This window comes from Hypanus sabinus, chromosome 6 (assembly GCF_030144855.1).
Source record: "Hypanus sabinus isolate sHypSab1 chromosome 6, sHypSab1.hap1, whole genome shotgun sequence".
NCBI lineage: Eukaryota > Metazoa > Chordata > Chondrichthyes > Myliobatiformes > Dasyatidae > Hypanus > Hypanus sabinus.
This window is the reverse complement of record NC_082711.1, coordinates 58,477,771-58,493,452: the sequence shown is the minus strand read 5'-3', so window position 1 is coordinate 58,493,452 and position 15,682 is coordinate 58,477,771. Positions and strand designations below refer to the sequence as shown.

General features: G+C 41.8%; 1 protein-coding gene across 2 annotated transcripts in view; it reads right to left on the bottom strand.

Annotated features, from left to right (window-relative positions):
• abcb4 (ATP-binding cassette, sub-family B (MDR/TAP), member 4) overlaps positions 1-15,682 on the bottom strand; it is a 112,345-nt gene that overhangs the window by 23,468 nt on the left and 73,195 nt on the right. For both annotated transcript variants that reach the window (XM_059972223.1, XM_059972224.1), the window contains exons 19-22: positions 13,113-13,190; positions 11,401-11,484; positions 10,439-10,642; positions 2,002-2,102 (exon numbers count right to left, since the gene is read on the bottom strand). In XM_059972223.1, the coding sequence (XP_059828206.1) occupies positions 2,002-2,102; positions 10,439-10,642; positions 11,401-11,484; positions 13,113-13,190 (467 nt within the window). The remainder of the gene's footprint in view (positions 1-2,001; positions 2,103-10,438; positions 10,643-11,400; positions 11,485-13,112; positions 13,191-15,682) is intronic.

Here is a 15,682-nt window from a genome sequence, read left to right as displayed (position 1 = left end):
AGTCCACCCCACCTGGCAATCTACCAAATCTCTCCATTCGCGTCTTCTTTTCTCTCTCTCCCTCCCTCCCACTTGAGCCTGCAAAATCAACTGCTTCCAGATTCACAAGACAGGGCAACAGAATCCTGATTGGCTAACTTGCATACCACAATCCTGTTATCTCCAGTCATAACCCAAACATTTCTGCTACAGAGAAACTACTACTTCAGCAGTGAGCATTACAAAAAAAAACACATTACATTAGCAGTGAAACCTTACAGCACGTTATACCTAACTGGCTCTCCCTGGGTTTTGTGGACTGTCATGTTCTAGACCAGTCTACCATGCAGGACCTTGTTGAAGGCCTTGCTAAAGTCCAAAGAGCCAACATTCACTGCTCTACCTTCACCTACCTTTCTGATTACCTCTTCAAAAAACTCTAAAAGGTTTGTTAAACATGACTTTTCATACCCAAAGCCATGCTGATGCCTATTCAAACTGTCTATCCAAATGCTGGTAACTCTGTCCCTTAGAATCCCCTCCAGTAATTTTCTCAGTACTGATGTCAGGCTGACTGGCCTATAGTTCCCTGGCTTGTCCTTGCTATCCTTGTTAAAGAACAGAATGAAGTTAGCCACCTTCCAACCTCTGGGAACTTTACCAATGACTAATGATGAAGCAAGCATGTCTACAAGAGCTTCTGCAATTTCCTTTCTAGCCTCCTACAGAGACTGGTAATATGAATGTCCTCAAGAACATCTCCTCATGCTTTATTTATGTATTTGGAGATATCGTGTGGAACAGGCCCTTCCCACCCACTGAACCACGCTGCCCAGCAGCCCACTAGCCTAATCACTGGGCAATTGACAATGATCAATTAAACAATGGATCAGTGCTTCTTCGGACTGTGGGAGGAAATAGAACATGTGGGGGAAACCAATGCACCTCACTGGAATGACGTACCAACTTTCTTAAAGGATGGCAGAATTGCACTCCGAACTCTGATGCCCCGAGCTGTAATAGCACTGTGCTAACCACTATGCTACTGTGGCACCCTTATCTTCAAAGCAACCATGATTTTCTCCTCAGTAAAACACCGTAGAGAAATATTTGTTGAAAATTTCAACTATCCCTTGCAGCTCAACACAACGGCAGCCCTTCTGATCTCCATGGAGACCTACTCTTTCCTTAGCCACTCCTTTACTCCTAATACAGTTATAGAATGTCCTAAGGTATTCCTTACCCTTACCAGCCCGATTCATCTCGTACTACCTTTGTCCATCTGATTTTACTCTTAATCCTTTTATAGTTATCAAAGGATTCGTTCAATATCAAATTCCTAAACCCAATGTATGCTTCCTTCTTTTCCTTGACCTCAGCATCCCATTTCTGCCAAGGCTCCCTAAACTTGCTGTTGGGTTAAACTCTTTAACCCAACAGGAACATGCCGATCCTGGACACTTGATATCATACTCTTAAAATCCTCCCATGTGTTATTTCTATCTTTTCCCTTAGGACAGAATTACTCAATTGGCCTCAACTAGATCCTATCTAACCCCCTCAAAATTAGCCTTGCACCATTTTACAATGCTAACCACTGGACCTGTCCTATCCTTTCCCATCACCATTTTAAAGCTAACAGAACAATAACAATAGAAGAAATGAGGAGATCTGCTTTTAACAAGTTGCTTTGCTCCGGCACCATCTTGCTCTAAATCACCGTTGAGGCTTTTCTAAGCTGCTCCAAAACTCACCCCAGCCCATCAGTCTTCACACCATTTGGCCCGTCTGTGACTGACCAGATCAGCACCATCCCATCCAGACTTCCCTTCTATATATTTCTTTTTCCAAAATCATTATCCAGTGCTACTTTAAATAATGCTACATCCATGGATGAAATGCCAAGTAAAGGTCCTAATGGCCAACAACATTCTGGGTGAAATATCTTTTAACTTTCCACTTTATTCTTCTGTTAATAATGCCCTTTTATACCATCAACCGAGAACGTGTGCCTCTCCTTACCTGTACGGAACAGCCAATCTACTTTCATACATTTGTTCAAACTTCTTCTCTCTTGTTAGAGATACAACTGTTCGAATGTTTTCAACTACCTCAGTAGTGAGCTGTTTAAGATAAAGAAAACATTGGTTAAACAAAGAGATAAAGGGAAGTGTCTGCAATCCAATAAAGCAGATTGTTAATAGGTGAGCTTACAAACCCCAATCTCAACACTGAATCACTTGAGGATTTTAGGTTAACTATATAGTACTTGGGTGGGGTATTAAAAAGCAAGAGTTTTAAAGATTTTTGCAATGGGTTATTTTACACCTCTTAACAATAATCTAATGTATTCATGTCATTTATAAGCAAAAATAAACTATATGCTGTAGTGAGACCAAGGCTCAAGTCTGTTGACCAAAAAACTTTCAAGAGATCTAGGTACAGATGAAGTGGCAATTCCGGACTAAACTTGAATCAATGAAGGATGCTCCACAGTTGTGGCAGGGCTTGAATACTATCACCTCTTATAGGGTTAAATCAAGAAACAGGCAATGACGGGACTTCAATTCCAGGTGAGCTCATTGCCTTCTATGCTCACTTTCACCACCTAACCACAGACGAGCCATCACAAGGTCCCACAGCTCCTGATGATCCTGTGATTTCAGTATCCATGAAAGCAGCCTTCAGGAGGGTGAACCCATGAAAAGCATCCAGTCCAGATGGGGTATCTGGCCAAGTATTAAAGAGCTGTGCTGATCAACTGGCTGGAATATTCATTGAGATCTTTAACCTCTTGCTTTGGATGTCTGAGGTATCCACTTGCCTCACGCAAGATTCAGTTATACCAGTCCCTAAGAAGAACGTGGCAACCTGCCTCAATGACCGCCACCCAGTAGCATGCACGTCCATGGTGATGTAACACATCAAATCCTCCCTGAGAAGCAACTTGGATCTGCTCCAATTTGCCTACTGGAACAACAGATCCACAGCAGCTGCCATCCCATTGGCTCTTCACACAACCCTGAAACATCTGTACAGCAAAGTTACATACATCAGGATGCTCTTTATTGACTATAGCTCAGCATTCAATACCATCATTCCCTAATCAATAAGACTTGGCTTCAATATGTCCTTGTGCAATTGGATCCTCGATTTCTTCACATGCAAACCCCAGTCAGTCTGGATTGGCTACAACATCTCCTCCACAATCTCCATCAACACCAATGCACAAGACTGTGTGCTTATCCCTCTGCTCTATTCACTTTACACTTATGACTGTGAGGCTCTACACAACTCCATTGCTTTATTCAAGTTTGCTGATGAAACGACTGTCATGGGCAGAATCAAAAGGTGGTGACAAATCAGCATATAGGAAGGAGATTAAAAATCTGACCTTGCTGTGCCAAAACAACAATATCTTTTGCAATGTCAGAAGGACCAAGGAGATGATTATTGAGTACAGGAGGAGGAAAACAGAGGTGTTAGAGCCAGTCCTCATAGGATCAGAATTGAACAGGGTCAGCATCTTTAAATTCCTCGGTGTTATTATTTCAGAGGATCTCTCCTGGGCCCAGCACGTAAATGCAATTACAAAGAAAGCACAACAGAGCCTCTACTTCCCTAGATGTTTGTGAAGATTGGGTATGATATCTAAAACTTTGATAAGCTTCTATAGATGCATAGTGGAGAGTATATTCACTGGCTGTTGGTCAGCCTGGTATGGAAACACTAATGCTCTTGAATGTAAAATACTACAAAGACAAGTGGATATGGCCCAGTCCACCATGGGTAAAGCCCTCCCCATGATTGAGCATCTACATGAAGTATTGTCGCAGGAAAGCAGTATCCATCATCAGGGACCCCCACCACTCAGGCCATTCTCTCGTCTCACTGCTGCCATCAGGAAAGTGGTTCATATGCCTCAGGACTCACATCACCAGGTTCAGGAACAGTTATTACCCCTCAGCCATCAGGCTCTTGAACCAGAGGGCATAACTTCACTTAGCTTTATTGCCCCATCATTGAAATGTTCCACCACCTGTGGACTAGTTTTCAAGAACTCTTCGTTTTATGTTCTTAATATTTATTTATATAAGATATGCTCTATAATCCAAGCAGCATCCTGATAAATCTTTACACTGTCTCTAAAGTTTTCACACAGTTTATGATGAGGCAACCAGAACTGAAAACAATATTCCAAGCTTGGTCTACCAAGGGTTTTATAGAGTTGCAACATTGCCTCATGGCTCAAATTCCAAGACTAATGGAGGCCAATGCACCATACGGCTTCTTAACAACCTTATCAACTTGCACGACAACTTTGAGCAAGCTACAGGTGTAGACCCCAAGACCCCTCTCATTTTTTGCCTGCAAGGAAATGAATCTCAGGGTAGTATACAGTGACAGGTCCAGTGACTTTAATAAAAAGACCATAAGACATAGGTGTAGAATTAGGCTATTCAGTCCATCGTGTCAGCTCTGCCATTCCATCATGGTGATCCCAGATCCACTCAATCCCATCACCTGCCTTCTAACCATATCCTTTGATCCCCTGACTCATCAGGAAATGATCAACTTCCATCTTAAATATACGCTTGGATGGCCTCCACCTCGGCTCTGTGGCAGAGCATACAACCGATTTACTACTCTCTGGCTAAAACAGTTCCTCCTTGCCTTTGTTCTGAAAGGTCACCCCTTCAATTTTGAGGCTGTGCCCTCTAGTTCTGGATGCCCCCACCATAGGATATATCCTCTTCACATCCACCCTATCAGGTTCTTTCAACATTTGGTAGGTTTCAGTGAGATCTCCACACATTCTTCTAAATTCCAGTGAGTACAGGCCCAAAGCTGCCAAATGCTCCTCATATACTAACCTCTTCATTCCCAGAATCATCCTCATGAACTTCCTCTGGACTCTCTACAATGAGATTCTGAGATATGGGACCCAAAACTGTTGTCAGTACTCCAAATGTGGCCTCACTAGTGTCTCATAAAGCCTCAGCATTATCCCCTATTCACCTTGAAATAAATGCCAACATTTCTTTACCACAGACTCAACCTGCAAATTAACCTTCTGGGAGTCTTGCACAAAGACTCCTCAAGTAGCACTGCACCTCTGATGTTTAAACCTTCTCCCCCTTTAGAATATAGTCTACACTATTGTTCCTTTTACCAAAATGCATAATCATACATTTCCCAACACTGTATTCCATCTGCCACTTTTTTGCTAATTCTTCCAATTTGTCTAAGTCCTGCATTGCTTCCTCGGCATTACCAACTCCTCCACCTATCTTTACATAATCTGCAAACTTTGCCCCAAGGCCATCAATTCCATTATCCAAATCACTGACAAACAACATGAAAAGTAGTGGTCGCAATACTGACCCCTGAGGAACACCACTAGTCACTGGCAGCCGACCAGAAAAGACCCCTTTTATTTTGAACTTTGTTCCTTCACACTGCAAAGAATCCTGCCACTTGTATTCTGCCTTCAAATTCAATGCTCTGAAGTGATTCACTTCACACTTCTCTGGGCTGAACTCCATCTGACACTTCTCCGCCCAGCTCTGCATCCTATCCATACCCCACTGTAATCTGTGACAACCTTCTGCACTATATCCACAACTCCTCACGGCATCTTCAAAGTTATTAACACACCCTTCCAGATCCTCATCCAAATCATTCATAAAACTCAAAGAACTCAGGTCCCAGAATAGATCCCGGCAGAACACTAGTGCCACCAGCCACCAAACAGAATATGCTCCTTCTGCAACCACTTTCTACCTTCTAAGGGCAAGCCAATTCTGAATCCACACGGCCAAATTTCCCTGGATCCTGTGCCTCCTAACTTTACAAATGAGTCTACCATGAGGAAACTCATCAAGTGCCTTACTAAAATTCATATACACCATTGTTTTGCCTTCATCAATGTGCTTTGTCACATCCTCAAAGCGTTTATTCAGGTTTGTGAGGCATGCTGCGCCCCTCACAAAGCACTGGTGGCTATCCCAAAATCAGACTATGCTTCTCCAAATGCTCACAATTCCTAAGCAACACACACAAAATGCTGGAGGAACTCAGCAGGTCAGGCAGTATCAATGGAAATGAACAAATAGTTGATGACTCAGGCCAAGACCCTTCTGCAGGACTGAGAAGGAAGGCGGGAAAAACCAGAATAAAAAAGTTGGGGGGGAGGGGAAGGAGGCTAGCTAGAAGGTGATAGGTACAGCATTGGTGGAGCAGGTGCAGGCAAAGATAATAGGCCTACCCGAACAGTTGGGTTTGTGAATCTTGGGTAGGAAGTAGAAGCGGGCAGTGCGGGGTAAGGGAACTACAAGTTTGGTGGCAATGGATGAGAGTTCTCCAGAATCAATGAGTTCAATGATGGCTTCAGAGACAGTTTTCTGAAGTGGAGACTTCTTTAAGTGGTGGGCCTGAGGTGGTGTTTGATAACTGGTATGTAGCCTCATCAAGGTAAAGATCAGTGTGCCACACTGCAAGAGCACCACTTTGTCTACGGGGTTGATGGTAATGTTGGGATTGGTGTGGAAAGAGAGGTGGGCGATGCGCCCAGACAGAGTAAGTTAAATGAGGAGAGAGGAGTGTGATGTCTTGTCAGCAAATCAAAATGAAAAGATCCATAGCAGGCAGAGAATCAGAACGAGGATTCCAAGTAAAGGAGGAGGGATGAAGACAGGAGATGGGTGTTATCAATCTGGGGTGTGGAATTCTTGCCAAAGAATTGAGTTTGGAGACAGAGGTGTCAGAAAAAGAGCTCAATGTCATGGCAGGCATTGAACTCATGGAGATGTGGGCAAAGGGGAACAGAGATGAGGCCTTTGCTAAGGACAGAATATTCTACCTCAGAGAGGGGATGGTTGGTGGGAATGGTGGAGACATGGAAAAGCTTAGAGCTGGGATCAGAGGGAAGATGAGAATTGGTGATGTTAGAGAAAGAGGGATGAGAGGAGCGTTGGGATGTTCTGGGAAGGTGGGGTGGGAGGAAGATGGAGGCTGTAAGGACCCAAGAGGTGGCAGTGGGGTCTGAAAGACATTGAATTGGACAGCAGTGGGGGGGGGGGGGGGGTTGGAGTGGAGTCTTTGGGCCCAATGGCAGTAAGTCTCAGCCCTGAAATGCTGCCACTCAAGGTACAGGCATGATCTGGAGCTAAAAGCTGCGCAATTTGCAGTCTGAAGGTACTTGGGGTTGTAAGAACTAGAATAGTTGGTGGTGGAATCTGGGTTCTGGATCTACACGGGGTCATGGGAACCTGTGCTGGCAATAATAGTGTCACCGGTTCAGAGGCGTTCAGAGCCATTGGGACCGCGGATGGATTCAGTGAGATCTGTGACCTGGGGGCATCTGATCGAATCAAGGTCCAACCAGGAGGAAGCAGGGATCACAGTCTGTCTCATAAATCCTATCTCTAAGAATCTCCTCCAATATTTTGCCCACCACTGAAGTAAAACTCACTGTTTTATAATTCCCAGGATTACCCCGTACTCCCTTTCTTGAACAAAGGAAAAACATTTGCCACCTTCCAATCATCTGATACTACTCCAGTGGACAGTGAAGTTCATTGCCAAAGGAGCATCAACCTCTTCCCTCACTTCCTTTAGTAACCTGTGGTATATTCTGCCTGGTCACAGGAATTTATCTATGCTAAAGTCTACCCAAAGTTCCAGCACATCCTCCGTCTTAACATTGGCATGTTCTAGCATATCAACCTGTTTTACACTGTCATCACAAACATCAGATCCCTCTCACTGGTGAATACTAAAGCAAAGTATTCATTAAGTACATCCTCTACTTCCACTAATTTCAGTTACATGTTTCCTTGTCTATCTCTGATCAGTCCAATCCTCTCTCATATCATACTCCTGTTCTTACATACGTGTAAAAAGTCTTGTTGCTTTCCTTAATTCTACTCTCCAAGGCTTTCTCATGCCCCCTTCTATCTATCTTAAGTCCATTCTTCAGCTTCTTTCTGGCTACCTTGCAACTCTCTGGTGCCCTGTCTGATCCTTGCTTCCTAAATCTTAAGCAAGCTTTTTACATCCTCTTGACCAAATGTTCCACCTCTCTTGTCAAACATGGTTCATTCACCCTACCATCCTTTCCCTGCCTCAATGGGGCAAACCAATTCAGAACCCTATGCATGTACTCCATAAACACCACCCACATTTCTGTTGTGCATTTCCTTGAGTGCATCCATTCCCAATTTATACTCCCAAGTTCCTGCCTAATAGCATCATAATTTGCCTTTTGCCAACTAAATACTTTTCCATACCATCAGCTCCTATTCCTCTCCAAGACTAGGGCAAAGGTTACTCAGCAGGTCAGACAGCATCCATTGAAACAAGCAGTCAATGTTTCCTATGTTGAAGTGTTGACTGCTCATTTCCACAGATGCTGCCCGAGCGGCTGAGATCCTCCAGCTTGTTTGTACATGTTGATTTGACCACAGCATCTGCAGTGTACTTTGTGTTTAGGGTAAAGGTTAGGGAGTTGTGGTCACTGTCTCCAAAATGCTCACCTGACCTGGCTCATTGCCTAGCACCAGATCCACTATGACTTCTCCTCTAGCTGTCCAGTCTACATCTCGTGTCAGGCCACCTCTTCTAAATATTTTGCACTAAGGAGGTGCCATCCAATATTAAAGAAGTTGACATCACCTTTGATAACAACCATGTTAATTTTAAAACTTTCCAAATTCTGCCCCCCCCCCACCACCAATCTGCTCCTTAGTGTCTGTTTCTATTGGAGGGTTTATAGAATACTCTTAATAGAGTGTTTACCCCCTTTCACCCGCACTGACTCAGTACAGACTTCTTCCTCTGTCCTCTTTCTGTATCTGTGAGACTATCTCTGCTTAGCAATGCCACATCTGCTAACTGAAGAGCAACAACCGGAAACTGAAGGGATTCTGCTGAAGGCGAAATTAACAAAACCCCTAGAAGCAAAAAAAAATCAATGTAGTTCTTGACAGACCTCAATTAATTGTTTGAATTAGTAAGCAGGAGAGCAGATGTCCTATATCTGGTGCTAAATTAAAGACTGAGGCATGTGCAGTAAGAAGAACGGATGGCAAACTACTTGAAGGACCAGAGCCAGGATGAAAAGTGGCTATTCACAACTATGTAGATTGAGGTCCAGGCAGCACTGATTTTCATTACTTATATAATGAGTTAGTACTTGGAATCAAAACCCTTTCTTTCTAAACTTACATATGATACCTAAAGGAGAAGTTATTCCATATGAACTCTCTTGAACTTGAACAGATATTCATTAGTTATTTGCCTGATACTGGGAAAAATAATTCCAGTGCATTCGTTTAACATTTACCTATAACCAGTGAAACGTTACCAGAAGGAGCCACACAGAGAACACACTCACAAACCAGACCTCCCTGCAAAATGACTGGTGATCAGCTGATAATGTTTAAGCAACTTCAATCATTTCAAACAGAAATGTAAAATGAAGCTGCACAGCCCTCCTAAAAGATTTTTATGATCAACTTAAAACTGAGAAAGGAGTGGCAACCATTTTTATATTTAACCAAGTCAAGACAACAAGTTGTGACCAATCCATTCTCAACTTTAAGTTGGGCAATTAAATCTTTTAGGATGGCTGTGTGGCTTCACTTGGCCTTATTTTTTTCCAGATGGGAAAAAGGTGAGAATGATGGAGTGTATCAGGAAAGTGCTTTGACAGAACTCCTTGTGGGTCAGGTAGAGCAGGAGTCTTGCTTGCAGACGTAACAAGCTATAATGAAAGCCAAGGATCCAACCACTGATCATCTGTCCACAATCTTCATTGCCTCATCACCACCTACAATTACTGATTCCTTTCACAGCGTTCCTGATCTCATAGGTGGTGACCTCAATCGCCCAAGTCACCCGCAACCCTTCCCCTCGACAGCTATCAAATGCCTGGAAGCTATTGCCTGGTTAAACATTAATTAAGTATAGAAGGCAAATCAAACTAGTTCCAGCAAGGGTGCTACAAGTGATGAAGTTTATGTGGTAAACCATGTATACCTGTCTGGACACGCCCCTCTGCTGACTGCTCCTGTGGCTCCTCCCACAGAGCCCTGTATAAAGGCGATTGGGGTACTGCTCCTTCCTCAGTCTTCGAGATGTCGTGCTGTCTTTTTGATGTTAATAAAAGCCTATCGTTCACTTCCAGTCTCCTAGAGTTATTGATGGTGCATCAGTTTACCATATTAAAAAAATGCTTAAAGCACTCAGCAGACCAGGCTGCACTTGTGGAGGGAACAACAGTTTTTGGATGAAGGCCTTTTATCAGGTTGATGTTACTGTATTTGCTTTGTGCATCATCACCCTGCTTGCTCCCATACTATCAAATTAATACCTGCTCCAAAAAGACTGGAAGTAATGACCATCTAATTTAAAAATCAAAATGCCACACCTCTAACCCCTCTCAAGAGTCACCCACCTTTCCAGCATTCTCCAATTCCACTCGATCCTTGTTAGCATGCCCAGTGAGCATTTTCATCTGTACCACCCCTGCCATTGCCAAGATTGGCACAATACCCAAGATCAACAGGGTCAGCTGCCAGCCGTAGATGAAGGAAATAATAATTGCACATCCAAGATTAGCTAGATTCTGAGCAACTCCAGCAAGCCTGCTACCGGTAGCCTACAGTAAAGACATTAAAACAGCACGTTGTTATTTAATATCATCTTTTAATAGAAAATTTAGTGCTTGTTTCTGACACTAGCTTTATTGGTTTATCGGAGATTTGACTAGCAACTTTGGTTAAGCTAAAGCAAATTCAAGATACACATCCTGAGTAGTTTGACATTCATGAAACTCCACTAAAACTCTCAACCATGTAGCCATGATCAGGAATGTTGCTATTCTGTAAGCATATCGGCTCCTTTCATTGTTTAAAAAAGAGAATCCACCAACTTAACTGTGCCATAAACAAGCCCAGGTTCAAATTTAAGAGCCTATTAACAACAAATAATGAATAAATCAAACTGATTCACTTACAAAGTTTTCAATCAGTGTTTAGTTATTATTAATTACCTGAAAGCTTATGCTTTAAATGCTGACAGTACTATCTGATTTATAGTATTTTGTTTCTACAAATTATTCTCTAATTACCTGATTATGCAGAAACTTTTGCACCATGTATTACTGAAATATAACTTTTCATGAGAGAAATAAATTAGCAATTTTTCTTTTAATCTAAAAAAAATGCTGACATGTGAAAATAGCCGAAATGTGCAAAGGGCAATTAAATGGATTGTTTTTCAAAAGCCTAGAGGACCTGAATAGTCCTTTTTTGTATTGTACCCTTTTTAGACTACCTTTATCATTCCCATCTTGGTTTCATCACACTTTAAAGTTTTTACAATGGATAGAATTGGCCAAAACCAGGTGATACTTACCCCCTTAACTTGAGATGCATCATTAGCAAGTCTGGTTGTTAATGCTCCAGTGCTGTTTTTAGGATCATCAAACCAGCTAATATCCTAAAAAAAATGCATGTGAATTAATTAGTTTTATAAAAGTACTTAATGATAGAAAAAGTAATCAGATTCAAATAGACAAGTCCTATTTTGGTGTTGGGATTGTCTTACACAAATATCAAAATTCTAAATGAGTGAAGAGCTTATTAAATACTAAATGAATATTGAATTCTAATAAATTCTAAAGGCCATCTACAAGGTTCAATGCACAATGTTGCTTTAGTAAATAGCAAGTCCAAATAATCAATGCTAACTTATACTTCCCTCATAAATTACTTCAAAAAAATTATTTATTTATTTGCCATCCCATCAATCCAGATTCAAATCCTTTTCTCTCACTATTATATACAGGCAGTCTTCTTTTAACAGTCCTGATGCAGGGTCTCATCCGAAACCTTGACCATCCCTTTGCCTCCAGAGATGCTGCTTTCCCCATTTCATTCTTCCAGCAATCTAATTTTTGCCCCAGGTACCATTTGTAGTTTCTTGTGTCTCTATGGTAGTGCAGATTATTTTAATGAATCTTAAACCAGACTTTAGTGGTCACTTCAAAAAGAATGTCACTGTATTCAGGGTATTTTACAATGGGGCTAGTTATTAAAGAATTTACATTCACCAGAGTTTAGAAGTTACTTAAATTCATGGGATTTCAGGTGATTCTAAAAACTTGCTGTGAAGAAGGGCTAGCTCACAAATGGGAACCTTTTTTTAAAAAAAAAATTGATGGAAGGGACAGATTGAGCCAACATTTAATTGCCCATCCCTAAATGCCCTTTGTCAAGTTGATCCCACTGCTATTCTTGAGATACATAACACCCAACATTGCTATTTGGGAGAAAGCTCCAGGATTTTGACCCAGCAACAGTGCTAAGTTAGCGATGTATTTTGAAGTCTTAATGATGCATAGCTTGCAGAACAACTTCTAGGTGGTGATTTTCCTGTGCCCTTGTTCTCACTGCCAGAGGTCACAGGTTTGAAAATTCTGTCAAAGGAGTCTTGAAGAATTGGTGCAGTGTAGCCTGCTGATGGTACAAACTGCTGCTACCCACTGAGTGAGTGGTTGTGGACAGACTGTTATGTCCTGTTTGTTGTCAAGCCTCTTGAATGCTGTTGAAGCTACACTCTACAAGCAAGTAGAGAGTTTTCATCACACTCTTGACCTAAGCTATTCAGATGGTGGACACGATTTGCAGAGTTCTAGATTCTAACCTTCTCTTGTAGCCACTCCTGTATATGGCTTTTTCCACTTCAGTTTCTGGTCAATGGTAACTCCCCAGGATATTGATAGTGGAGGATTCAGTAATGGTAGGGATTGAATGTTAGGGGGTGATAGCTAGATTTTGGTAAGAAGTCTGCATTCAAATTTGTAACAGCAGAAACCCTTAGAGTGCTTTCAATTTTACGAGTAATGGCACACAATGCTGATAGTTTCATTGTCAATACTACTGCAGACCATTTGCAGAAACATTAATCATCATTACTTAACTATCAATGTCTGAATCCAAAGGTGAAGCATAGGCCAGCTTAATTTTTCTAGATTTATAGAGTAAAATGCAGCTTAAAATGTGTGATTTAATAGCAAATTGTAAATTAATAAAAGCCTAACAAGCTTGGTAATATATGGTTGTTACCTGTCGCAATATTGCCTTAAAGGCCTTTAATCGCATTCTTAGTGTTAGTTTCTCACCAGAATGGCCAAAACTGAAACCCTGTCAAAACAAGTAATGAAAGGACATTAAAAGCATAACCATTGTCATCAAAATTCATTTGAAACTCAAACCAGTTCTGATAAAAGATCAATGGCATGAAAAATTAACTCCATTTCCCCAGTTCTGTCTGTCCTCTACCCTACACCTCAAGCCTTTTGTTGTATTTCCCATTTCCATTTAAAATGAAAAAAAACACACACAAAATCTTCTGAAGGAACCCAATCTTGAGGAAGCAGAGGTTTCTGGATCATGGAAGTGTGAAGGCCACTGATGTTCACGAGATACTTCAGCTGTTTTTTCTATTTACTTCAGCAATGCCGTCATGGAGTCAGTCCACGAGGAATTCTTCACAGGGAAGCCTCAGAATCCACTCAACTCATCTTCCAGAAATCCTGTGGAATTTTCTGGGTCATACATTGCATTGCAGAACTCTTAAAATTTCCTACTTAAAAATCTTTTCAAAAATAGAGAGAGAAAAAAACATTTGGATGATAACATTCATTTTATTCTCCTCATCTCCTGCCCTGTCTCTATAGAAAGGTCATCCTCACTTTCTATTATTCATTTAGAAACATAGAAAATAGGTGCAGAAGTAGGTCATTCAACCATTCGCACCTGCACCGCCATTCAGTATGATCATGGCTGATCATCCAACTCAGAACCCTGTACCAGCTTTCTCTCCATACCCCCGATCCCTGTAGCCACAAGGGCCATATCTAACTTCCTCTTAAATATAGCCAATGAACCAGCCTCAACTGTTTCCTGTGGCAGAGAATTCCACAGATTCACCGCTTTGTGTGTGAAGAAGTTTTTCCTCATCTCGGTCCTAAAAGGCTTCCCCTTTATCCTTAAACTGTGACCCCTCGTTCTGGATTCCCCCAACATCGGAAACAATCTTCCTGCATCTAGCCTGTCCAATCCCTTTAGAATTTTATACGTTTCAATAAGATTCCCCCCTCAATCTTCTAAATTCCAGCAAATATAAGCCTAGTCGATCCAGTCTTTCTCCATATGAAAGTCCTGCCATCCCAGGAATCAATCTGGTGAACCTTCTTTGTACTCCCCCTGTGGTAAGAATGTCTTTCCTCAGATTAGGGGACCAAAACTGCACGCAATACTCCAGCTGTGGTCTCACCAAGGCCTTGTACAACTGCTGTAGAACCTCCCTGCTCCTGTACTCAAATCCTCTTGCTATGAATGCCAACATACCATTTGCCTTTTTCACTGCCTGCTGTACCTGTATGTCCACTTTCAATGACTGGTGAACAATAACACCCAGGTCTCGTTGCACCTCCCCTTTTCCTAATCTGCCACCGTTCAGATAATAGTCTGTTTTCCTGTTCTTGCAACCAAAGTGGATAATCTCACATATATCCACATTAAAATGCATCTGCCATGAATTTGCCTACTCACCTAACCTATCCAAGTCACCCTGCATCCTCTTAGCATCCTCCTCACAGCTAACACCACCGCCCAGCTTCGTGTCATCCACAAACTTGGAGATGCTACACTTAATTCCCTTGTCTAAATCATTAATATATATTATAAACAACTGAGGTCCCAGCACTGAGCCTTGCGGTACCCCACTAGTCACCGCCTGCCAATCTGAAAAGGTCCCGTTTACTCCCACTCTTTGCTTCCTATTTGCCAACCAGTTCTCGATCCACATCAATACCATACCCCCAATACTGTGTGCTTTAAGTCTGCACACTAATCTCCTGTGTGGGACCTTGTCAAAAGCCTTTTGAAAATCCAAATATACTATATCCACTGGTTCTCCCCTATCCACTCTACTAGTTACATCCCCAAAAAAGTCTATAAGATTCGTCAGACATGATTTTCCTTTCACAAATCCATACTGACTTTGTCCGATTATTTCACTGCTTTCCAAATGTGCTGTTGTCTCATCTTTGGTAACAGACTGTAGCATTTTCCCCACCACCGATGTCAGGCTAACCGGTCTATAATTCCCCGGTTTCTCTCTCCCCCTTTTAAAAAAAAAGTGTTATTTATTTATTATGAAATAAAATTAATTTCATTTATTCCAGGTTATTTCTCTTCAAATGACAGATCTCCTCTCCCATATCAGTTGTTAGCTCTATTCCTCGAGCCCCTTTATTATTGTGATCCCTAGCTGGTTCCAGATTAGAACCAGACTCAGATTTGTTATCACTGTCTTATATGGCTTGAGATGTTGTTGTTTTGAGGCAGCAGTACAGTCTGAAGATATCATAGCTCCAATCTGCTCAAAATCTTTGCATTCAAAAGGACTTCACTGCACTTCCCCTTATCACATCCATACCCTTGGGCCTAGGGAAATGCCCATTCATCCACTGAGAGGGTCAGCGTGATTTTGATTGGTATTATGCCAGTGATTTCAGTAGAGGATCTTGAAAGGCTCGGAGCCAGAGTAACCTACTATGCTTTAGTGCATTCCAAAGGAGCATTTCAACATAAAGGTATTGTTGAAGAGATGAATTATCCTTATGAGT